This window comes from Coregonus lavaretus (genome assembly GCF_964263955.1).
Source record: "Coregonus lavaretus genome assembly, chromosome: 24".
Taxonomy (NCBI): domain Eukaryota; kingdom Metazoa; phylum Chordata; class Actinopteri; order Salmoniformes; family Salmonidae; genus Coregonus; species Coregonus lavaretus.
In genome coordinates this window covers 41,753,815-41,779,307 of record NC_140011.1, presented here as the reverse complement: position 1 = coordinate 41,779,307, position 25,493 = coordinate 41,753,815, and the positions used below count along the sequence as shown (strand labels likewise).

Below are 25,493 nucleotides of genomic sequence, written 5' to 3'. Positions count from 1 at the left end.
TTTCAATCAAAATAAACAATTTACTTCTTTCAAAATTTTCCCAAATAAAGTTTACAAAGTCCAAATCCCAATTAAAATCCCAACCCAAAAGTCTCAATGTCCAATGCAAATAAGGAAGTCCAAAATTCAATCCAAGCACGGTTCTAGATCAGAAAGTCATTTTAGAAAGACTAAAATTGAGCTTTTTGGCCATCAAGGAAAACGCTATGTCTGGCGCAAACCCAACACCTCTCATCACCCCGAGAACACCATCCCCATATTGAAGCATGGTGGTGGCAGCATCATGCTGTGGGGATGTTTTTAATCGGCAGGGACTGGGAAACTGGTCATAATTGAAGGAATGATGGATGGCGCTAAATACAGGGAAGTTATTGAGGGAAACCTGTTTCAGTCTTCCAGAGATTTGAGACTGGGACGGAGGTTCACCTTCCAGCAGGACAATGACCCTAAGCATACTGATAAAGCAACACTTGAGTAGTTTAAGGGGAAACATTTAAATGTCTTGGAATAGTCAAAGCCCAGACCTCAATCCAATTGAGAATCTGTGGTATGACTTAAAGATTGCATCTTCGAAGTGGTAGGCATGTTGTGTAAATGAAATGATACAAACCACCCAAAAATTCCAGGTTGTAATGCAACAAAATAGGAAAAATGCCAAGGGGGGTGAATACTTTCGCAAGCCACTGTATATGCATATATAGGCTCATTTTTGGTTTGTATTCCGTAGATTTTATTTAGAAAAAGCCCATGTTATCACACACAAACCTGCAGCTTGTCAGTTGACGTTCGAAGTTAGCGCTCTTCTGCCCACGGAGCAGTGACAGAGTTCTATTGAGCAGCGACCTCTTTTTTTAACCTTGATCTTAATGACATTCTATTCAATCTAATCATGTTACATTCTCTGAGTAAATTGTATGTAACTTATTAACTATATATGGTAAAGACATCGGGGTTGGACTACTGGTTTTCTGATGCAATTCTCTATTGAATGAACATTGTCATAAACATTTAACTGAAATAATAATTGTCTCATTCAGGCCCTGACCAAAGGCACTAACGTGCACAGTCCTCTGCTTCAGGTGCTGGTGAGTGTTCTTTCTGTTCCGTCTCTGCAATACATTGTTAGGTTCTGAACAAACAGAGTATAAACTCAAACTGACGACTAGTAAAAGCTCAAACCAAGTTTATTCAATCCACTGGATGCTTTAACTGCAAACACACTTTGTACATGATCAAACAGGCATTTATACAGTACAAGTCAAAAGTTTGGACACACCTACTCATTCAAAGGTTTTTCTTTATTTTTACTATTTTCTACATTGTAGAATAATAGTGAAGACATCAAAACTATGAAAAAACACATATGGAATCATGTAGGAACCAAAAAAGTGTTAAACAAATCAAAATATATTTTATATTTGAGATTCTTTAAATAGCCACCCTTTGCCTTGATGACAGCTTTGCACACTCTTGGCATTCTCTCAACCAGCTTCACCTGGTTTGCTTTTCCAACAGTCTTGAAGGAGTTCCCACATATGCTGAGCACTTGTTGGCTGCGTTTCCTTCACTCTGCTGTCTCAAACCATCTCAATTGGGTTGAGGTCGGGGGATTGTGGAGGCCAGGTCATCTGATGCAGCACTCCATCACTCTCCTTCATGGTAAAATAGCCCTTACGCAGCCTGGAGGTGTGTTGGGTCATTGTCCTGTTGAAAAACAAATGATAGTCCCACTAAGCCCAAACCAGATGGGATGGCGTATCGCTGCAGAATGCTGTGGTAGCCATGCTGGTTAAGTGTGCCTTCAATTCTAAATAAATCACAGACAGTGCACTCTGTGGGGACTACACGGCTTTACGGTGGGAAATACACATGCGGAGATCATCCGTTCACCCAAACCACATCTCACAAAGACACAGCGGTTGGAACCAAACATTTGGATTCCAGACCAAAGGACACATTTCCACCGGTCTAATGTCCATTGCTTGTGTTTCTTGGGCCAAGCAAGTCTCTTCTTCTTACTGGTGTCCTTTAGTAGTTGTTTCTTTGCAGCAATTCGACCATGAAGGCCTGATTCACACAGTCCCATCTGAACAGTTGATGTTGAGATGTGTCTGTGACTTGAAATCTGTGAAGCATTTATTTGGGCTGCAATTTCTGAGGCTGGTAACTCTAATGAACGTATCCTCTGCAGCAGAGGTAACTCTGGGTCTTCCATTCCTGTGGTGGTCCTCATGAGAGCCAGTTTCATCATAGCGCTTGATTGTTTTTTGTGACTGCACTTGACTGACTGTCATGTCTTAAAGTAATGATGGACTGTCATTTCTCTTTGCTTATTTGAGCTGTTCTTGACATAAAATTGACTTGGTCTTTTCCCAAATAGGGTTATCTGCTGAATACCCCCCTACCTTGTCACAACACAACTAATTGGCTCAAATGCATTAAGAAGGAAAGATTTTCCACAAATTAACTTTTAACAAGGCACACCTGTTAATTGAAATGCATTCCAGGTGACTACCTCATGAAGCTGGTTGAGAGAATTCCTTCAAGACTGTTGGAAAAGCAAACCAGGTGAAGCTGGTTGAGAGAATGCCAAGAGTGTGCAAAGCTGTCATCAAGGCAAAGGGTGGCTATTTAAAGAATCTCAAATATAAAATATATTTTGATTTGTTTGGTTACTACATGATTCCATATGTGTTATTTCATCATGTTGATGTCTTCACTATTATTCTACAATTTAAAAAAAAATAGTAAAAAATAAAGAAAAACCCTTGAATGAGTAGGTGTGTCCAAACTTTTGACTGGTAGTGTATGTCAAGAAGAGATTAGGGATGTGACTACTCTGAACATCTGTTTCCCAAAACTTTGCGGTCAGAGTTGTCTGGTAGCAGTTCCACCTACAATTGACCTTCTGCTCATCTTGATCAATAAGGTCTAATATAGTGACAGGAATAAGTATATTTCAAGTTAAGAACCCAACAACATGTTGCCCTTGATCTTGACCCAGTTCCATTAAATTACACAGAAGAATAGGGTTGTTGTGGTATTATTAACCGTATTACCGCCACACCGGCAGTCTTGAGTCATGACCGAAGTCACATTCCACGTGGCATTTGAGTCATGGTAATCTCCTCTTATGCACTGTGGACATGCATTGGTAGATCCCAACTCGCTAACTACCATCAGGTCGCTAATGGCCTGGTACTCAACGCTCTATTTTCCTTTTAACCACTCTGACATCAATGCAGATGCAATCAAAAATCATATCAAACACTTATGATCAGAACAGTATCGTGCTTTTAAAACTCACCTCACTGTGATTGATCAATTTGAAGAAACAGTTTATATTTGTAGGAAGGAACTACATTTGTGTACTGTTGGCCAACCGATGGCGCAATTGAATACAACACTGTATCATCTGCATATAAAACATTTTTTTTTTTTTTCAGCATTAACAATGTTATTTATATAGATTGTAAACAGTAGTGGGCCGAGTATCAAATCTTGGGGCACCCCTTTATATAACTTAAGGAATTCAGATTTATCCCCATCTACCGGAGTTCTGTCATTGAGATAAGTATGAAACCATCGGCAAGCATCAGTACCCAACCCTATCAAGGACAGCTTATTCAACAGAATAACATGGTCTACAGCATCAAAAGCTTTCGACAAGTCTACAAACATGGCAGCACAATTATATCTATCATCTAAGTTATTTGCAATATAATTTACAACAAGCATGGTAGCCGTATTGGTGCTATGTTTAGGTCTGAATCCGGATTGATTAACATTAAGAATACCATTTACAAATAGAAAAGAACGTAGCTACCAATGATTCTAGTATTTTCGCAAGACAGGGCAGCCTGGAAATGGGTCGATAATTATCATGATCACTACTATCCCCTCCCTTATATAGTGGTAGCACAAAAGCTGCTTTCCACACTTTTGGAATATTTCCTGGTACTAAAGTTAAATAAAAAATGTGTGTTACTGAGCCAGCAACGAGGGGCGCTGCATACTTAAGCAAAGACGGGTCCAAATTATCAGCCCCTAATGCCTTCTTGGTGTCGATAGCTAATAAGGCAGAAATAACTTCTGTTTCTGTGAGATGCCAAAAAGAAAAACCCTGACTACCATTTCCCAAGTCACTCGAGGTTTACTGATCATCCATCGAGGCAACTGGAGGCTGTATGTGGGTAGAACAGTCAACTGGAGGCTGTATGTGGGTAGAACAGTCAACTGGAGGCTGTATGTGGGTAGAACAGTCAACTGGAGGCTGTATGTGGGTAGAACAGTCAACTGGAGGCTGTATGTGGATAGAACAGTCAACTGGAGGCTGTATGTGGGTAGAACAGTCAACTGGAGGCTGTATGTGGGTAGAACAGTCAACTGGAGGCTGTATGTGGGTAGAACAGTCAACTGGAGGCTGTATGTGGGTAGAACAGTCAACTGACTGGCCCAGACCAGTATGACCACAGTTTCTTTGAAATAGGAAACCAGCTGAGATAAAATGCTGATTAAAAGCATCACAAATCGTAACTTTTTCAGTAATGATGAGTCTAAAACGACTTGCTTAGGCAGGGAAGTAGAGGAATGACCCCGCTCGAGTGAAGTAATGGTTTTCCAGAAGTAGAAGAAAGCTCTGAATAATGTAGATCATGAAAGAACGCCTGGGGCGAGACATTTAAAAAAAAAATATCTTCACAATTATACAAGGGACAGAGTTTTTCAATTTGGTATCTCTAATGCAAGCAATAGGGCAGAGGTCGCTGAAATCATTTGCAAAAACACCACGAGCCAAATAGCTATGGGGACGGTTACTCAGGATAAGTTTAATCAATGAGGAGTTTGCTAGGTTTTTTACATTCATCTGAGTGGGTTTCATTATCAACTGAGTCAAGTTGAACTCAAGACGAATATTCTTAAACTGATCTGAGGCACGTGCAATCAAGATTAAGATCTCCTAACACAACCAGTTAAGATACCAGAAAGGGTTCTAAATATTCAGAAATAATACTAACAGCCTTCGCCGAAGTGGCTGGAGGGGGCAGTAGACAGCAGCAATAAATATATGCATATTTTGGGGACAGAGATGCTAAGAGAGTATGATGCCATAAGAGAAGATCTTACCTAAATAGCCACCCCTTGTTTTGTCTATCACATCTGAAAATGTTGTAGTCTGCAATGGCAACGTCCTTATCCATAATCAAATTATTCAGCCAGGTCTCTGAGATAAACAGGAAGTCTGGGCTAGTGTCATGCACCCAGACATCCAGAAAGTCCAGTTTAGACATTTATATGTAACAGTCCAAGCCCTCTGCAAGATTTGAAAACAGCAGGAGTATCTTGGTCCGTGTGGATATAAGGGAAAAGGGTGTGTACGTATTTATGCCTACTCCTCTGCTGTTACAGTAGGTGGCAGCATAGGGCTCTCCAACCCAGCTACTCTTTAAATATTACATTTCTTGTTTTTTTGTTGCGTAACCCTTGCAGGGAAACCATATCTGCTGACGATCTCTTTAAATGTTCAAGAACCTTATGTTTTTTTTTGCGTAACCCTTGCAGGGAAACCATATCTGCTGACGATCTCTTTAAATGTTCAAGAACCTTATGCTTTTCTTTTGCCATCATGAAGCACATTCCATGTAATAAGTTGGATTTTGTTGTTCTTTACTTTGTCTGTTCCGTCTATCATTGAAGAACCGGATAAAATTTTAGCAGACATGTTGTATGAAGGCGGTGGGCATTCCATGGAATGGGAGAGTCATAATATGAATACATAGTTATTATATACATTACATACTGTAAATGTATATATAACTTGTGAACATGTGGGCTGAGCAGACATTTAACAGAAAACAAACAAAAACATAAAGCAAAGTACTTCTTTGTACTTTGAGGCGCTGTGCCTTTTTAGGACTTTTAAAGGTCCAACTATTCTATTAAACTATTCTGTTCTATTCCAATCTCTTCTATTCCATTCTATTCTATTCACAAATTATGAGTAGGTCCAATGTCCAACACCTTCCTTTACTGCAGCTCCTACTACAGTCTCTCTCTCACTGTGACACACACACACACACACACACACACACACACACACACACACACACACACACACACACACACACAGACACACACACACACGCACACACACACACACACACACACACACACAGCTCCATGGTGTGTCTGTAATGACATGGGCCAGGTGGAATCTAGAATCTGTTGTAGCAGAATTTCCCTTAGAGCTCTTGTTCTAATGTTCTATTGTCTGTTCTCCAGGTTCCTTCTCAGCCAGGTCTCATAGACTAGACGTAACATAGTAAATGTAAATCCGGAACACTCAAATTAATATGATATGTTACGTTTGGTATGGTTACATAATATATAAGGCTACTTAAGGCAAAAACGAAAGGAGGGTGGTTGGTCGGCCTAAATGGGTGGGCATGTAACGCGAACATCTAGCAACCCAAATGTTGTGTGTTCACACTGACAACTTTAGCATTTTAGCTAATTTGCAACATTGTAACTACTTGCTACTTTGCAACTACTTAGAATGTTAGCTAACCCTAACCTTAACCATTTCAGCTAACCCTTCCCCTAACCTTTAACCTAACTCCTAACCTTAACCCTAACCTTAACTGTAACCCTAATCCCTAGCCTAGCTAACATTAGCCAGCTAGCTAATGTTAGCGTTAGCCACCTAGCCATCTAGCTAACATTAGCCACAACAAATTGGAATTCGTAACATATAAGTTTAGCAAATTCATAACATATTGTATGTTTTTCAAATTTGTATCATACTGTACGAATTGCAATTCGTAACATATTATACGAATTGCAATTCGTAACATATCAAACGAAATGGATGATGGACATCCACAAATTAATACCATAAGAAACGTAATATTTCATACTTATTGGAGTGTCTAGAATTTACATACATAACAATACGAAATGCTCTGAGACAAAGTTGTCCTTCTCTTGTTGTTTTTCAGAACATTCGTCGTATCGAGATGGGTTCTGGTCATCCCCGATTCCGCCTCATGATGAGTGATGGCTTGCACACCATGTCCTGTAAGTAGTATTACATTATTAACGTTATTGGTATTGGTAATAATGTAATCACTATGATTCCTTAGTAAACATTGCTAAAAATATCAACTTAGTAATGGTTCTTGCTCATGATGTGTGATGACCTGCACACCAGGTCCTTTGAGCCTAACCTGTCTGTGCCCACTCTGTGTGTGTGTGCGGTGTGTGTGTAGCCTTCATGCTGGCCATCCAGTTGAACAGTCTGGGTGAGGAGAACTGTCTGCTCCCCCACTGTGTGTGTCTACTGAAGAGGAGCGTCACCAACATACTGAAGGATGGAAGGTACACCTGGAGTCTGTCTCTCTCTCTCTCTCTCTCTCTCTCTCTCTCTCTGTCTCTCTCTCTCTCATTCTCTCTCTTTCTCGCTCTCTCTCTCTTTCTCTCTCTCTCTCTCTGTCTCTCTCTCTGTCTCTCTCTCTGTCTCTCTCTCTCTCTGTCTCTCTCTCTCTCTCTGTCTCTCTCTCGCTCTCTCTCTCTCTCTCTCGCTCTCTCGTTCTCTCTCTCTGTCTCTCTCTCTGTCTGTCTCTCTCTCCCTCTGTCTCTGCATACTTTTCTCGTTCCTTCTTTTCTCTTGTCTTTCTGATCTGTCTGTGTTTTTAATGTGTGTGTGTGTGTGTGTGTGTGTGTGTGTGTGAGTGTTGCAGGTGTGTGGTGATAGTATTGGACATGGAGGTAGTGAAGTCAGCAGAGGAGATGGGAGGGAAGATTGGAACACCCACTCCCTATGTAGGAGGTAAGACAACAACAACAACAACTGCAACTGTTATTCATCCAATGCATTACAGTATAACTGCTTCGTAACACATTATACCTCCAAGGCTTTAAGTAAAGTTTTATTTGATATGTGTGCAGGACATGTTTGTTATTTTATACTATCAAATGGTTATCTAAGGCACTTCCACTGACAGGTCTGTGGGTTTGTTGTGTGAATTAATTAATGAATTAATTTCTCTCTGCCTGTTTTTTTAATGTTTGCAATGCATCAGTGCAGCAATGTATCAATTTAGCCAATGTGATCACATCACACCAGAGCTACACATCACTCTCTCCGTTCAAACTTCCCCGCCAGTTCATTGCCAACACTGTAGCCTATTTTATAGCCACTCAGCAAGTAAGAGGATCGATCGATGCTTCTCTCCACCAATAGGCTTAGGCCTATTAAAAATGGCTGAAACAATGAAGAAGACAGAGAAATTTGTAAGTTAGAAGTTAATTCACATATTCATGCGTCATTAATATAGCCTATATATTAGGCTATATATTATAGGCCTGCTAAAGTGAATCTAGGCCACCATCTTTGCTATAGGCAACCCCAAAAGACAGAGACCCAAAAAATATCCGCCGGAGTTTACCCTTATCAATAAGTGGTTGCACAGATTTAGATAAAGCACTCAATTTAAAATGTAGTGTCAACATAACCACCCATTGCTTCACTAACATTGATCAACAGCTGATCATTAGGCAATGGACAGGTTGCTATGGACAGGTTGCTATGAACAGTTTGCCTGCATGTCTTTCTATTTCCATCTTCATATAGCCTATATCACAGCTGTCTGTACAGTATATCTCCCCCTTAAAACATTCCTCGTCAATTTACATGATAGGCGTAGGCTACATTTATTTAGCATTATCATATAATGTAGACTCGTTTTTTGAAAGGATTTGAAGCTAAGGAATGGACTGCAGCTAAGGCAAGGTTTTTCATAAATTTTTGGGAAAGGAGAAATGTGAATCGCTTATGTGTCTGAGTGAGATTAACTGCAGGTGGCTTTGATTGATGGCTCCTTTTAGGTGGGTGGGTATGAGTTCGCTAATTCTCTATGTCCATTCAGAAAATGTCCTAAAATAGGCCTAGCCTGTCTGGACTTCATCTCTTTAATAAGATAGAAAGAACACTGTAGGCAGCAAGTGTCATGATGGTCGACATGTGCGATCGAGGAATGACAACAGGTACCAGTTTTTTTATTTCCTGGCTTATTAAATGGGGTGCAACTTAATGCAACGTACCCAAGCTCCTTTCATTACTCATCCTGTAGGATAAATAGCCTATCCCAGCATTTCCCAAACCAAGCGGTGCATATTTTTTGGTTTTTGCCCTAGCACTACACAGCTGATTCAAATAATCAAAGCTTGATTATTTGAATCAGCTGTGTAGTGCTAGGGCAAAAACCAAAACGTGCACCCCTTGGGGTCCCCAGGACCGAGTTTGGAAAACGCTGGCCTATCCTAATATTTCCAGTAGTATATGATTTTTCTCTCATTACTGCGTCCTCTCTAGAAACTTAGAACAACATATTGCCAGTGAGAATGACCGTAGCAGCGTTGGTGACGTAATGCACATTTTTGGGAAAAGTGGAGGGGAAAATGCATTGAACTTGGTGTGAATGGTTTATTGCGTCAAAATCGGAATCTGTATCTTTTTTCGAAATTCAGACGAAAAGATCATCGCAACGCAGTTGGTGAGAAAAGGCCTTTAACCTTACCTGTCTGTGTAGATAAAGTACCTGTCTTTCTTGTCTTTGTAGGACCAGTGTTGAGACAACAAATTGTACCTTTGCAACTTCGGCTTGGTCTGTCCACGCTCTTATAAACCAGTCCCTGTCTTAACCAGTCTTAACCAGTCTTAACCAGTTACCTGTGTTCTCTGTAGTGTTCTCTCCAGGCCAGACTAGCACCCCTGAGAACCAGCTCTCTGCCCAGAGCTACCCTGCTGCTTCTACTGCCTCCCCTCACAACCAACCCAGTGGTGAGTTTCATCATAATGTACTGGAATGTATTTTCTGCTGCTGCTGCTGCTTCTACTGCCTCCCCTCACAACCAACATTAGTGTCAGGATAATGTAGGCTACTTTTAGTGTCATGGTCATGTTATTGATAATGTAGGCTACTTTAGTGTCATGGTCATGTTATTGATAATGTAGGCTACTTTAGTGTCATGGTCATGTTATTGATAATGTAGGCTACTTTAGTGTCATGGTCATGTTATTGATAATGTAGGCTACTTTAGTGTCATGGTCATGTTATTGATAATGTAGGCTACTTTAGTGTCATGGTCATGTTATTGATAATGTACTAAACGCTGATCATCATCTATATGGGTAAAGCTCCATTTTGGCCTCTGATAGACATGGGCTGCGTTTCAATTCTTGACCCTTCACTCAGAAGTATGCACTTGTTCACTCCACCTCATGCATTTAAAAGCATTGGATTGGTGCAAGAATGGCTGGAGGGAGGTTCTACCATATTCCTCATACCAGTCCATTCCTTTTAGCATGGCTGGAGGGAGGTTCTACCATATTCCTCATACCAGTCTATTCCTTTTAGCATGGCTGGAGGGAGGTTCTACCATATTCCTCATACCAGTCCATTCCTTTTAGCATGGCTGGAGGGAGGTTCTACCATATTCCTCATACCAGTCCATTCCTTTTAGCATGGCTGGAGAGAGGTTCTACCATATTCTTTATACCGGTCCATTCCTTTTAGCATGGCTGGAGGGAGGTTCTACCATATTCTTTATACCAGTCCATTCCTTTTAGCATGGCTGGAGGGAGGTTCTACCATATTCCTCATACCAGTCCATTCCTTTTAGCATGGCTGGAGGGAGGTTCTACCATATTCTTTATACCAGTCCATTCCTTTTAGCATGGCTGGAGGGAGGTTCTACCATATTCCTCATACCAGTCCATTCCTTTTAGCATGGCTGGAGGGAGGTTCTACCATATTCTTTATACCAGTCCATTCCTTTTAGCATGGCTGGAGGGAGGTTCTACCATATTCCTCATACCAGTCCATTCCTTTTAGCATGGCTGGAGGGAGGTTCTACCATATTCCTTATACCAGTCCATTCCTTTTAGCATGGCTGGAGGGAGGTTCTACCATATTCCTCATACCAGTCCATTCCTTTTAGCATGGCTGGAGGGAGGTTCTACCATATTCCTTATACCAGTCCATTCCTTTTAGCATGGCTGGAGGGAGGTTCTACCATATTCCTCATACCATTTACTGTAACGTGTACACTATAAAGTCCAGCAGGGGGAGCCATCCTTGACTTGTATTACTATCAGTGTGTGTTTCTCCTTTGTGAACGTTTAGCATGACAGTGTGTGTGAGTGTATTCACGTTTGTGAGTGTTTGTAAAAGTGATGGTGTGTGTGTGTACGCCTAGACTTGGGTGGTATACCGTATATACCGTATCCCGGGGTATTTTGAAATACAGCTGAAATGATTTTCTTGATATTCCGATTATTTTCTTGATACGATCGTCCTGTACTGATCTTAACGACATAAAATGAACCCAATGATTCAGATATAGGGTACTCTCTCTCTCTCTTATCTCTCTCCCCTCTTTCTCTCTCTCTCTCTCTCTCTCTCTCTCTCTCTCTCTCGTTCTCTCTCTCTCTTTCCCCGTCCCTCTCTCTCTCTCTTTTTCTCTCCATCCGGATACCGTGTGAATGAATATTGATGTTAACTACACCGTCGTCAGCCGTCTGCTGAAAATAGCAGCTCTATCTGTGATCTCCCCCAGGACACACACACACACACACACACACACACACACACACACACACACACACACACACACACACACACACACACAGAGTAGGATATACTGTTTGCTGTGATCCACAACAGGAGCTGAAATTCAGGGGAACAGACTGTGGAATCTCTTTATCCCTGCCAATTGCCCCCTTGTCTCTGTTCAGTTCTTCCTCCATACTAAACTAAACTGGGGCAGGACGTGTACAATACATTATTTAGGCTGCGTCACAAATGGTACTCTATTACCTATGTGTAGTGCACTAGTTTTGACGAGGGCCCATAGGGCTGTGGTCAAAAGTAGTGTACTATGTAGGGAATAGGGTACCATTTGGGAATCAACCTTACACACTGGCCCGTGTTAACGCTTTCAACTCAAACAATGTTTTCTTCTCACAGACAGACAGGCAGACGGACAGACAGGCAGACGACAGACAGGCAGACAGACAGACAGGCAGACGACAGTACAGTATGAAGATGGACAGAAAATGCTTCTCCAATAGAATGGAATCCCTGTTCACGCTTGTTGGCAATGTCATGGCGACATTAGCTAGCTAAGCTCATGCGCAGAAACACGTCGTCGGATCTAATGGTCGTGTCGCGCCAAACTGTGCATGTGCAGGCCGTCAAATCAAAGGAACTCCTTCGTTATGAAGTTGTTTTTGACGAAAATGAAAACATGTAACTTTCACATGGAACAAGGACATGGAAAATATACAGAGACTTCAGAAAGTATTCAAACCCCTTGACTTATTCTACATTTTGTTGTTACGGCCTGAATTCAGAATGGATTCAATATAGATTTTTATCTCTCCCATCTACACACAATACCCCATAATGAAAAAGTGAAAACATATTTTTTATAATTTTTTGCAAATGTATTGAAAATTAAATACAGAAATATCTCATGTATGTAAGTATTTACAACCCTTTGCTATGACACTCCAAATTGAGCTCAGGTGCATCCAATTTCTTTTGAACATCGTTGACATGTCACTGCATTTTGATTGGAGTCCACCAGTCGCCAATTCAATTGTTTGGACATGATTTAGAAAGAAACACACCTGTCTATATAAGGTCCCACAGTTGACATTGCGTGTCAGAACAGAAGCTATACCATGAAGTCCAAGGAACTGTCCGTAGATCTCCGAGATAGAATTGTGATGAAGCATACAGTACCAGTCAAAAGTTTGGACACACCTACTCATTCCAGGGTTTTTCTTTATTTTTTACAATTTTCTACATTGTAGAATAATAGTGAAGACATCAAAACGATGAAATAACATATATGGAATCATGTAGTAACCCAAAAAGTGTTAAACAAATCAAAATATATTACATATTTGAAATTCTTCAAAGTAGCCACCCTTTGCCTTGCTGACAGCGTTGCACACTCTTGGCATTCTCTCAATCAGCTTCATGAGGTAGTCACCTGGAATGCATTTAAATTAACAGGTGCGCCTTCTTAAAAGTTAATTTGTGGAAATTCTTTCCTTCTTAATGCGTTTGAGCCAATAAGTTGTGTTGTGACAAGGTAGGGGGGGTATACAGCAGATAGACCTATTTGGGAAAAGACCAAGTCCATATTATGGCAAGAACAGCTCAAATAAGCAAATAGAAACGACAGTCAATCATTACTTTAAGACATGAAGGTCAGAGTCCGGAAAATCTCAAGAAAAGTTTATTCAAGTGCAGTCGCAAAAACCATCAAGCGCTATGATGAAACTGGCTCTCATGAGGTCTGCCACAGGAAAGCAAGACCCAGAGTTACCTCTGCTGCAGAGGATAAGTTCATTAGAGTTACCAGCCTCAGAAATTGCAGCCCAAATAAATGCTTCACACACAGAGTTGAAGTAACAGATACATGTCAACATCAACTGTTCAGAGGAGACTGCATGAATCAGGCCTTCATGGTCGAATTGCTGCAAAGAAACCACTACTAAAGGACACCAATAATAAGAAGAGACTTGCTTGGGCCAAATTTGTCCTTTGGTATGATGAGTCCTAATTTGAGATCTTTGGTTCCAACCGCCGTGTCTTTGTGAGACGCAGAGTAGGTGAACGGATGATCTCTGCATGTGTGGTTCCCACCGTAAAGCATGGAGGAGGAGGTGTTATGGTGTGGGGGTGCTTTGCTGGTGACACTGTCTGTGATTTATTTAGAATTCAAGGCACACTTAACAAGCATGGCTACCACAGCATTCTGCAGCGATACGCCATCCCATCTGGTTTGGGCTTAGTGGGACTATCATTTGTTTTTCAACAGGACAATGACCCAACACACCTCCAGGCTGTGTAAGGGCTATTTTATAATAAATAATAATAATAATAATAATATGCCATTTAGCAGACGCTTTTATCCAAAGCGACTTACAGTCATGCGTGCATAAATTTTGTGTATGGGTGGTCCCGGGGATCGAACCCACTACCTTGGCGTTACAAGCGCTGTGCTCTACCAGCTGAGCTACAGAGGACCTGGCCTCCACAATCACCCGACCTCAAATCAATTGAGATGGTTCGGTATGAGTTGGACCACAGAGTGAAGGAAAAGCAGCCAACAAGTGCTCAGCATATGTGGGAACTACTTCAAGACTGTTGGAAAAGCATTCTTCATGATGCTGGTTGAGAGAATGCCAAGAGAGTGCAAAGCTATCATCAAGGTTACTTTGAAGGGTGGCTACTTTGAAGAATCTCAAATATAAAATATATTTTGATTTGTTTAACACTTTTTTGGTTACTACATGATTCCATATGCGTTATTTCATAGTTTTGATGTGTTGTGGTAAGTTCGTCCTTATACTGCTCAAAGAACCAAAGTATTTCAGAGTTTTTGTAGAATTAAGATAGACTTTATTACATAAGCAAAAGAGCCGAGGTGGTTTGCAAAGCATCTCCCTTCCACCTCTCAGCTCTCAGTTTATATAGTCATTTTACATACATTTTTAGCTTAACCCATCCATCTTGGGTTCCCCCACCACTGTCTCCATTTTCCCCCTCTTGACCGCTCTGCCCACTTCCTTAGTCTATGATAGTGGCGAAATCTGACTTCCCCTCCTTCTATGTATGAACAGCCCTGTCATGTAAAAATAATCATGTTCAGTTTGAACTCTGTTCAATCCCTGGCTCGACCTGGAGATTGACTGTTGGACATGGCAGGTCCACAATCAATCTCTCAAACATACCCATGCCCAACCCCTCTCTCCCCTCCCATAATGCTGTAATGAATCAAGAAGCCGCCCCAGGAAAGACAAAGGGTTTAGCCTGAACTCTGTTCAACCCTGACTCCGTTTTCCAGACTATGCCTGAAGAGAGAGGCAAAGGGCAGCAGTCTGGTTTCAGTCACTGATAAGGTAGGACAGCCGTGGATTAGGGAGGAGCGAGGAATTTGACCCGATGACTCTGCCTAGAGGTGTCCATCCAACCAAACTGAGCAATCTGGTAAGAAGGACCTTGGTCAGGGAGGTGACCAAGAACCCAATTACCACTCTGACAGAACTACAGTTGGGAAAACCAGAAAGACAACAGTCTCTATAGCACTTCACCAATCCAGGCTTTATGAGAGAGAGGCCAAACGGAAGCCACTCCTGAGAAAAAGGCACATGACGGAACACCTGGAGTTTGTAAAAAGGCACGTGAAAGACTGAGAGCATAAGGCAAAAGTTTCTGTGGTCTGATGAGACAAAAATTGAGCTCTTTGTCCTGAATGCAAAGCGCTATGTCTGGAGAAAACCAGGCACCCATCCAACACCATCCCTACCGTGAAGGATGGTGGTGGCAGCATCATGCTATGGGGATGCTTTTCAGTGGTACGGACTGAGAGACTGGTAAGGATAGAGGGAACAATGAATGGAGCCAAATACAGTCAAATCCTTGACGAGAACCTTCTTCAGAGGGCAAACTACCTTAGACTGGGGCGAAGATTTACGCTCCAACAGGACAATGACCCCAAGCATACAGCCAAAGCAATGCTGGATTGGCTTCAGAACAAGAATGTGAAAGTCCTTGAGTGGCCCAGCCAAAGCAGAGACTTGAATCCCATTGAAAATCTGTTTAAAGACTGAACTGCTCCCCATCTAACTTAACAGAGCTTGAGAAAATCTGCAAGGGAGAATGGGACAAAATCCCAAAATCCAGATGTGCAAAGCTGATACAGTCACATTTACATTTACGTCATTTAGCAGACGCTCTTATCCAGAGCGACTTACAGTTAGTGAGTGCATACGTTATTGTTATAATTAATTTTTTTGTGAAATTGTCTTTATTTATTTTTTTATTAATTTTTTTGAAGAAAAAAAATGTCATTAATTTTTTTTTCATACCCCCCCGTGGGAATCGAACCCGCACTCAACCAGCTCTATAGGGCCTGTGTTTTTAATGCAGGAAAACTGAAATCCGTTTTACCTCATTTCTACCTGCATGTCACCTGTGCAACTAGAGACGAAAAAACTCTAGATCACCTTTACTCCACAAACAGTGACGCATACAAAGCTCTCCGTCGCCCTCCATTTGGCCAATCTGACCATAACTCTATCCTCCTGATTCCTGCTTACAAGCAAAAACTAAAACGGGAAGTACCAGTGACACGCTCAATACGGAAGTGGTCTGATGAAGCGGATGCTAAGCTACAGGACTGTTTTGCTGGCACAGACTGGAATATGTTTACCATATCCGTCACCGGCTTCATTAATAAGTGCATCAACGATGTTGTCCACACAGTGACCGTACCGTATTTTTAAATAGTTATATATAGAGGTGACAGCATTGGAAATGCTTTTGGCGGTTAATCTGCTTCTGTTTTGTGCGTGGCACTGTGTGCTGTTTTCGATGGATGGGTCCTGGCCTCTCGGGGCCCTAGGGATCCGGAGGGACGGGGGTGGGATGCCGATCACTGGGATGATGGCTCAACATGGGATGGGGAGGGGCTTTAGCGTGGGAATTAGTGGAGAACAATTGAAGGGATACTTAGTAGCAATGCAAATATCATGGTACAGCTACAGTGTGGGAAAAAAGTATTTGATCCCCTGCTGATTTTGTACGTTTGCCCATTGACAAAGACATGATCAGTCTATAATTTTAATGATAGGTTTATTTGAAGAGTGAGAGACAGAATAACAACAAAAAAATCCAGAAAAACGCACGTCAAAAATGTTATAAATTGATTTGCATTTTAATGAGGGAAATAAGTATTTGACCCCTCTGCAAAACATTACTTAGTACTTGGTGGCAAAACCCTTGTTGGCAATCACAGAGGTCAGACGTTTCTTGTAGTTGGCCACCAGGTTTGCACACATCTCAGGAGGGATTTTGTCCCACTCCTCTTTGCAGATCTTCTCCAAGTCATTAAGGTTTCGAGACTGACGTTTGGCAACTCGAACCTTCAGCTCCCTCCACAGATTTTCTATGGGATTAAGGTCTGGAGACTGGCTAGGCCACTCCAGGACCTTAATGTGCTTCTTCCTGAGCCACTCCTTTGTTGCCTTGGCCGTGTGTTTTGGGTCATTGTCATGCTGGAATACCCATCCACAACCCATTTTCAATGCCCTGGCTGAGGGAAGCAGGTTCTCACCCAAGATTTGACGGTACATGGCCCCGTCCATCGTCCCTTTGATGCGGTGAAGTTGTCCTGTCCCCTTAGCAGAAAAACACCCCCAAAGCATGATGTTTCCACCTCCATGTTTGATGGTGGGGATGGTGTTCTTGGGGTCATAGGCAGCATTCCTCCTCCTCCAACATGGCGAGTTGAGTTGATGCCAAAGAGCTCGATTTTGGTCTCATCTGACCACAACAATTTCACCCAGTTCTCCTCTGAATCATTCAGATGTTCATTGGCAAACTTCAGACGGGCCTGTATATGTGCTTTCTTGAGCAGGGGGACCTTGCGGGCGCTGCACGATTTCAGTCCTTCACGGCATAGTGTGTTACCAATTGTCTTCTTGGTGACTATGGTCCCAACTGCCTTGAGATCATTGACAAGATCCTCCCGTGTAGTTCTGGGCTGATTCCTCACCGTTCTCATGATCATTGCAACTCCACGAGGTGAGATCTTGCATGGAGCCCCAGGCCGAAGGAGATTGACTGGTCTTTTGTGTTTCTTCCATTTGTGAATAATCGCACCAACTGTTGTCACCTTCTCACCAAGCTGCTTGGCGATGGTCTTGTAGCCCATTCCAGCCTTGTGTATGTCTACAATCTTGTCCCTGACATCCTTGGAGAGCTCTTTGGTCTTGGCCATGGTGGAGAGTTTGGAATCTGATTGATTGATTGCTTCTGTGGACAGGTGTCTTTTATACAGGTAACAAGCTGAGATTAGGAGCACTCCCTTTAAGAGTGTGCTCCTAATCTCAGCTCGTTACCTGTATAAAAGACACCTGGGGGCCAGAAATCTTTCTGATTGAGAGGGGGTCAAATACTTATTTCCCTCATTAAAATGCACATCAATTTATAACATTTTTGACATGCATTTTTCTGGATGTTTTTGTTGTTATTCTGTCTCTCACTGTTCAAATAAACCTACCATTAAAATTATAGACTGATCATTTCTTTGTCAGTGGGCAAACGTACAAAATCAGCAGGGGATCAAATACTTTTTTCCCTCACTGTATATGGACACTCAATCATTACAGGTTTTTTTTATGGTAAATTTACAAACATATATAATGATAAATAGACTTGAAACTTGTATCTCATCATGGTGAAATAAGTATAGCCAGTTATAATTGTAATGGCTTAGCTGATAATAACAAAAGAAGAACAATATTTACATGGCTCAAAGAGAAAGAATATAATATCTATTGTTTACAGGAAACTCACTCAACAATTCTAGATGCAGTTGCGTGGAAAAAGGAATGGGGGGGCGAAATATACTTCTCCCATGGGCAAAGAAATTCAAAAGGGGTGATGATATTAATTAATAGTAATTTCGATCCGAATGTGCAAATTGTCCAAATAGATATGCAAGGTAGATGGATTATTTTAAATATGTTATTGGACAATAAACAGATATGGCTCATTAACATTTACAGACCAAATAATGATGATCCACATTTTTTGACAATATATATCATAAATTATCAACCCTGCAAGCAATTCAAGACAATATTATTATGGTGGGGGATTATAATACTTTTTTAAATACCTCAATGGACCGTAAAGGAAATCACACCACAAACAATCACCCACATGCTCTTAAGGAAATTGTGAATGTAATGGATACATTTGAACTAGTAGATATATGGAGGCTTAAATATCCTGATCTATTGAGATATACATGGCGGAGACTCAATCAAGCTAGTCGTCTTGACTTCTTTCTTATCTCATTCTCGTTGGCACCAAAAGTTTATAAAGTGTTGATAGGGGACAGAATGCGATCGGACCATCATATAATTGGCATATACATTACTCTTACTGAATTTCCACGTGGGCGAGGATATTGGAAATTTTATCAAAGCCTATTGGATGATAATTTATTTTTAACTAGGACAAAGGAATTTATAACTGACTTTTTCCGACATAACATAGGTACAGCAAATCCCCTTATTGTATGGGACACCTTTAAATGTGCCTTTAGAGGCCATGCAATTCAGTACTCATCTCGAAAACAAAAGCAATTTAGGTCAAAATAGTTTATACTAACAAATGAAATAGAAAGTCTAACACGGAGTAACCCATGATTCACCAAATTATATTTTGAAAGAGGAAACAAGGTACTTTAAGCATATGTTTTCGTTTCAGTCGCCTCCATCTCCTCTAACTGAAGCTAATTGTAGAGATGTATTTTCTATTGATAATGTAAAATTAACAGCCATACAGAAAGACTCATGTGAAGGTGAAATTACAGAGGAGGAACTTCTGGATGCAATTAAAGACTTTAAGTCTGGGAAAACTCCAGGGTTGAATGGCATACCAGTCGAAGTATACCAAACCTTTTTTGATATACTTAGAGGACCGCTTTTAGCATCCTATGTAACTGGTAGATTATCTGACACTCAAGAAGAAGGTCTGATCTCAATATTACTGAAACAGGATACAAGTGGAAAATATTAAGATCCAGTCCATTTAAAAAATTGGAGGCCCCTTACACTTAAGTGTTGTGATGCAAAAATTCTAGCAAAATGTATAGCGCATAGAATTAAAAAGGTATTGTCGGATATTATTCATTCTAATCAGACAGGTTTTTTACAAGGAAGATACATTGGAGATAATATAAGGCACGTATTGGAAACAATAGAACATAAAATGGGTCAAAATCATGTATAGTAACCCTAGGTGTAAAATAGTAAATAATGGCTATTTCTCAGAAGGTTTTAAACTGTCAAGAGGAGTGAAACAAGGTTGTCCACTATCGGCATATCTATTTATTGTGGCCATCGAGATGTTAGCTATTAAAATCAGATCCAACAATAATATAAGGGGATTAGAAATCCAGGGCTTAAAAACAAAGGTGTCATTGTACGCTGGTGATTCATGTTTTCTTTTAAATTCACAACTAGAATCACTCCACAGCCTCATAGAGGATCTAGATACATTTTCTAACCTCTCTGGATTACAACCAAATTATGACAAATGTACTATATTACGTATTGGATCAATAAAAAATACAATTTTTACATTGCCATGGAGTTTACCAATAAAATGGTCTGATGGTGATGTGGATATACTCAGAATACATATCCCAAAGGAAATAAATGATCTCACTTCAATAAATTATAATAGAAAGTTAGCAAAAATAGATAAGATCTTGCTACCATGGAAAGGTGGGTGCCTGTCAATTTGTGGAAAAAATCACCCTGATTAACTCATTAGTATTATCCCAGTTTACCTATTTGCTTATGGTCTTGCCTACGCCTAGCGAACAGTTTTTTAAATTATATGAGAAAAAAATATTCAATTTTATTTGGAACGGCAAGCCAGACAAAATTAAATGGGCCTATTTATATAATGAATATGAATTCGGAGGACATAAATGATTAAATATTAAAGCATTAGACCTATCACTAAAAGCTTCAGTCATACAAAAGTTATACTTAAATCCGAACTGGTTCTCTAGCAAATTAGTAAGATTGTCTCACCCAATGTTCAAGAATGGCCTTTTTCCCTTTATTCAGATTACAACCACTCACTTTCAGTTATTTGAAAAGGAAATCATCTCCCAGATATCACTATTTCTAAAACAAGCCATAGAAAGTTGGTTGCAATTTCAATATAATCCTCCAGAAACGACAGAACAAATAATGCAACAAATATTGTGGTTAAACTCAAATATACTAATTGACAAAAAAACTTTTTTTTTTGACAAAATGTTTAGAAAAGGTATAATCTTTGTAAATGATATCATCGGTAGAACTGGTGGAGTTATGTCGCATATACAGTTAACAAAAACATATGGAAATGTCTGCTCTACCCAAAATTACAACCAAATAATTGCAGCCTTACTGCCAAAATGGAAGAGGAAAGTGGAAGGAGGAGAAAGTAAGGAATTTGTCTGTCGTCCTTGAATGAAAGAACATAATTGGTTAAGGAAAACTGTGATAAATAAAAAGGTATATCAGTTTCATTTAAGGACCAAAGGATTGACAGCCGTCCCATATAGATTGCAAAATAGTTGGGAAGAGATTTTTGACGTACCGATCCCATGGCATAGTGTTTATGAACTGATACGCAAAACAACACCGGATTCAAAACTTAGAATCTTTCAATTTAAATTATTATATAAAATTCTTGCTACCAATAGAATGTTATTTATATGGGGGATACAATCTTCCCAGCTCTGCAGATTTTGCTGCGAAGAGACAGAATCATTAGATCATTTGTTTTGGTACTGTCCATTTGTAGCTTGTTTTTGGACACAGGTCCAGGAATGGGTAAAGGATTGCAATATTTACCTGGAGCTAACCCTGCAGATAGCACTACTATTAGCAAAAAAAAATATTTTCAATTCACAATCTGTTGAAACAATGAGAATAGAAAGGTTCAGAACTTTTGTAAGACATCACAGTACAGTTGAAATATATACAGTGGGGAAAAAAAGTATTTAGTCAGCCACCAATTGTGCAAGTTCTCCCACTTAAAAAGATGAGAGAGGCCTGTAATTTTCATCATAGGTACACGTCAACTATGACAGACAAAATGAGAAAAAAAATTGTAGGATTTTTAATGAATTTATTTGCAAATTATGGTGGAAAATAAGTATTTGGTCAATAACAAAAGTTTCTCAATACTTTGTTATATACCCTTTGTTGGCAATGACACAGGTCAAACGTTTTCTGTAAGTCTTCACAAGGTTTTCACACACTGTTGCTGGTATTTTGGCCCATTCCTCCATGCAGATCTCCTCTAGAGCAGTGATGTTTTGGGGCTGTCGCTGGGCAACACGGACTTTCAACTCCCTCCAAAGATTTTCTATGGGGTTGAGATCTGGAGACTGGCTAGGCCACTCCAGGACCTTGAAATGCTTCTTACGAAGCCACTCCTTCGTTGCCCGGGCGGTGTGTTTGGGATCATTGTCATGCTGAAAGACCCAGCCACGTTTCATCTTCAATGCCCTTGCTGATGGAAGGAGGTTTCACTCAAAATCTCACGATACATGGCCCCATTCATTCTTTCCTTTACACGGATCAGTCGTCCTGGTCCCTTTGCAGAAAAACTGCCCCAAAGCATGATGTTTACACCCCCATGCTTCACAGTAGGTATGGTGTTCTTTGGATGCAACTCAGCATTCTTTGTCCTCCAAACACGACGAGTTGAGTTTTTACCAAAAAGTTATATTTTGGTTTCATCTGACCATATGACATTCTCCCAATCCTCTTCTGGATCATCCAAATGCACTCTAGCAAACTTCAGACGGGCCTGGACATGTACTGGCTTAAGCAGGGGGACACGTCTGGCACTGCAGGATTTGAGTCCCTGGCGGCGTAGTGTGTTACTGATGGTAGGCTTTGTTACTTTGGTCCCAGCTCTCTGCAGGTCATTCACTAGGTCCCCCCGTTTGGTTCTGGGATTTTTGCTCACCGTTCTTGTGATCATTTTGACCCCACAGGGTGAGATCTTGCGTGGAGCCCCAGATCGAGGGAGATTATCAGTGTGTCTTGTATGTCTTCCATTTCCTAATAATTGTTCCCACAGTTGATTTCTTCAAACCAAGCTGCTTACCTATTGCAGATTCTGTCTTCCCAGCCTGGTGCAGGTCTACAATTTTGTTTCTGGTGTCCTTTGACAGCTCTTTGGTCTTGGCCATAGTGGAGTTTGGAGTGTGACTGTTTGAGGTTGTGGACAGGTGTCTTTTCTACTGATAACAAGTTCAAACAGGTGCCATTAATACACGTAACAACTGGAGGACAGAGGAGCCTCTTAAAGAAGAAGTTACAGGTCTGTGAGAGCCAGAAATCTTGCTTGTTTGTAGGTGACCAAATACTTATTTTCCACCACAATTTGCTAATAAATTCATTAAAAATCCTACAATGTGATTTTCTGGATTTTTTTTCCTCAATTTGTCTGTCATAGTTGATGTGTACCTATGATGAAAATTACAGGCCTCTCTCATCTTTTTAAGTGGGAGAACTTGCACAATTGGTGGCTGACTAAATACTTTTTTTCCCCACTGTATGGCAAATAGAAATCCTATATGGTTGGTGTTAAAAGATAGATGGGAGGTGTTGAATGGAATTGAAGGATGGGACTAATAACATTTACATTTTAGTCATTTAGCAGACGCTCTTATCCAGAGCGACTTACAGGAGCAATTAGGGTTAAGTGCCTTGCTCAAGGGCACATCGACATAACAACTAACAACAAACAATAACAAGATAACTAATAATGTAGGCATGCTGTGTCCATTATAAGTGAATGGGTTGTAGGTTGGGAGCTTTTGTGAAGGAGCACAGTTAGAAAGATATGGCATATAGAAGCAAACCGGATGGACATCTGAAAATGATCGGAGAGGTTGAGAGTAGAATAAGTTCAGGAGAAAGAACAAACAAAATGTAATTACTGTAAAATTGACTGTGTCCATAAAATGTAGATAGTGGGTATGGGCTGGAATTAGAGGCCTAGGCGTTGTTGTTCACTAGTTTACTCCAAGTGGGGAAAGGGTGGCGGGGTTGGAAAGTAATAAAGGGGAATATATATATTTTTTTAAGGATATGTATGTGTATGTATGTATGTATGTATGTGTGTATATGTGTATGTATATGTGTATATATATATATATATATATATATATATATATATATATATATATATATACATACATACATACATACATACATACATACATACATACACATAAAAACATGGGGGATTGGAAGTGATGCAGACAATTACATTGATGGAAGTTACAATCTATCTGCAATATTAAGCTGATCTTCCACCCCCCAAAAAAATAAAACAATAATAATAATAAGGAAATCACAGTACTCCCTCTGACGAACCATCAAATAGGCAATGCGTCAATACAGGACTAATATCGAATCCTACTACACCGGCTCTGATGCTCGTCGGATGTGGCAGGGCTTGCAAACTATTACGAATTACAAAGGGAAACCCAGCTGCGAGCTGCCCAGTTACACTAGTCTATCAGACTGAAACATACACGAGAGCACCAGCTGTTCGGGACGACTGTGTGATCACGCTCTCCGTAGCCGATGTGAGTAAGACCTTTAAACAGGGTAACATTCACAAAGCGACAAGGCCAGACGGATTACCTGGATGCGTACTTGGAGCATGCGCTGAACAGCTGGCAAGTGTCTTCACTGATATTTTCAAACTCTCTCTGACCAAGTCTGTAATACCTACACGTTTCAAGCAGACCACCACAGTCCCTGTGTCCAAGAATGCCAAGGTAACCTGTCTAAATGACTGTGGCACTCACATCTGTAGCCATGAAATGCTCCTGAACAGCTCATACCTCCAAGCCATAAGACTGCTGAACAGTTAATCAAATGGCTACCAGGACTATTAGCATTGACCCCTTTAAAAAAATATGTTTTGCACTGGCTCTCTTGCTCTGGCTCTATGCACACTCACTGGACTCTATACACACACACACACACACACACACACACACACACACACACACACACACACACACACACACACACACACAATAGAAATGCTGAAGGTGCCAGATGTATCAAAAGGCTATTAGAAGAACAGGGAACTCTTGTTGGCGTGAGCAGATATGTCTCCCTCACTGTGTGCACAGTTGTATGCAGTGACATGCATAAAAGTTTGATAGGCTACTGAACTGAAGTAGAGGACTCATCAATTCAGTCACAACAGATGAGGTATTTTCGGAAATAAAACTATATGATTAAAAAACATGAGTGAACCAGCGGTTTTTGACCAACGCATGCTTCATTTGGATGGTTTGGGCTCCCACGAACCGGACCGATGCACTTGTATCTTAAACATTTGAACCCGCAGACCGATGTATTGGTGAATTGTTACATCCCTATTAAAAGGTTATAAGAAGAAAGGTCCTAAAAAAATGCTTCTCTGTGACATCACAGGGTAGGATTAAAAGTAAGAAAAAGTGATTTTCAAAAAAGATGAGTTTCTTGCCAGAGGGAGGTTATTTATTTGCTCCCCACATCATCGCGAATCTCATAGTGTTATGTTTTTTTTTTTAATTTTTTTTTTTACCCGATATCATCGGGTAGAACGTTTTAACTTTATATATTTTTCTACAAAACGTATAAATGTGCCGTGTTCACATATGTAGACACTGGTATTGTGCTGGAGATAATTAAAATGAGGTTGAAAAGTGGTGGAATTTTCCTTTAAGACCTTTGCTCGAATCTAGGTTTTGCCTTTGGGAAATCAAGAAAATTAACAACTAAGGACGAATTTGTCACTTCTCCCGTTGAC

General features: G+C 40.5%; 1 protein-coding gene across 1 annotated transcript in view; it reads left to right on the top strand.

Annotated features, from left to right (window-relative positions):
* LOC311100330 (replication protein A 70 kDa DNA-binding subunit-like) overlaps positions 1-25,493 on the top strand; it is a 121,039-nt gene that overhangs the window by 9,033 nt on the left and 86,513 nt on the right. The window contains exons 2-6 of the mRNA XM_084141216.1: positions 1,038-1,085; positions 6,999-7,077; positions 7,269-7,377; positions 7,740-7,828; positions 9,746-9,841. Coding sequence (XP_083997342.1) covers positions 1,038-1,085; positions 6,999-7,077; positions 7,269-7,377; positions 7,740-7,828; positions 9,746-9,841 — 421 coding nt within the window. The remainder of the gene's footprint in view (positions 1-1,037; positions 1,086-6,998; positions 7,078-7,268; positions 7,378-7,739; positions 7,829-9,745; positions 9,842-25,493) is intronic.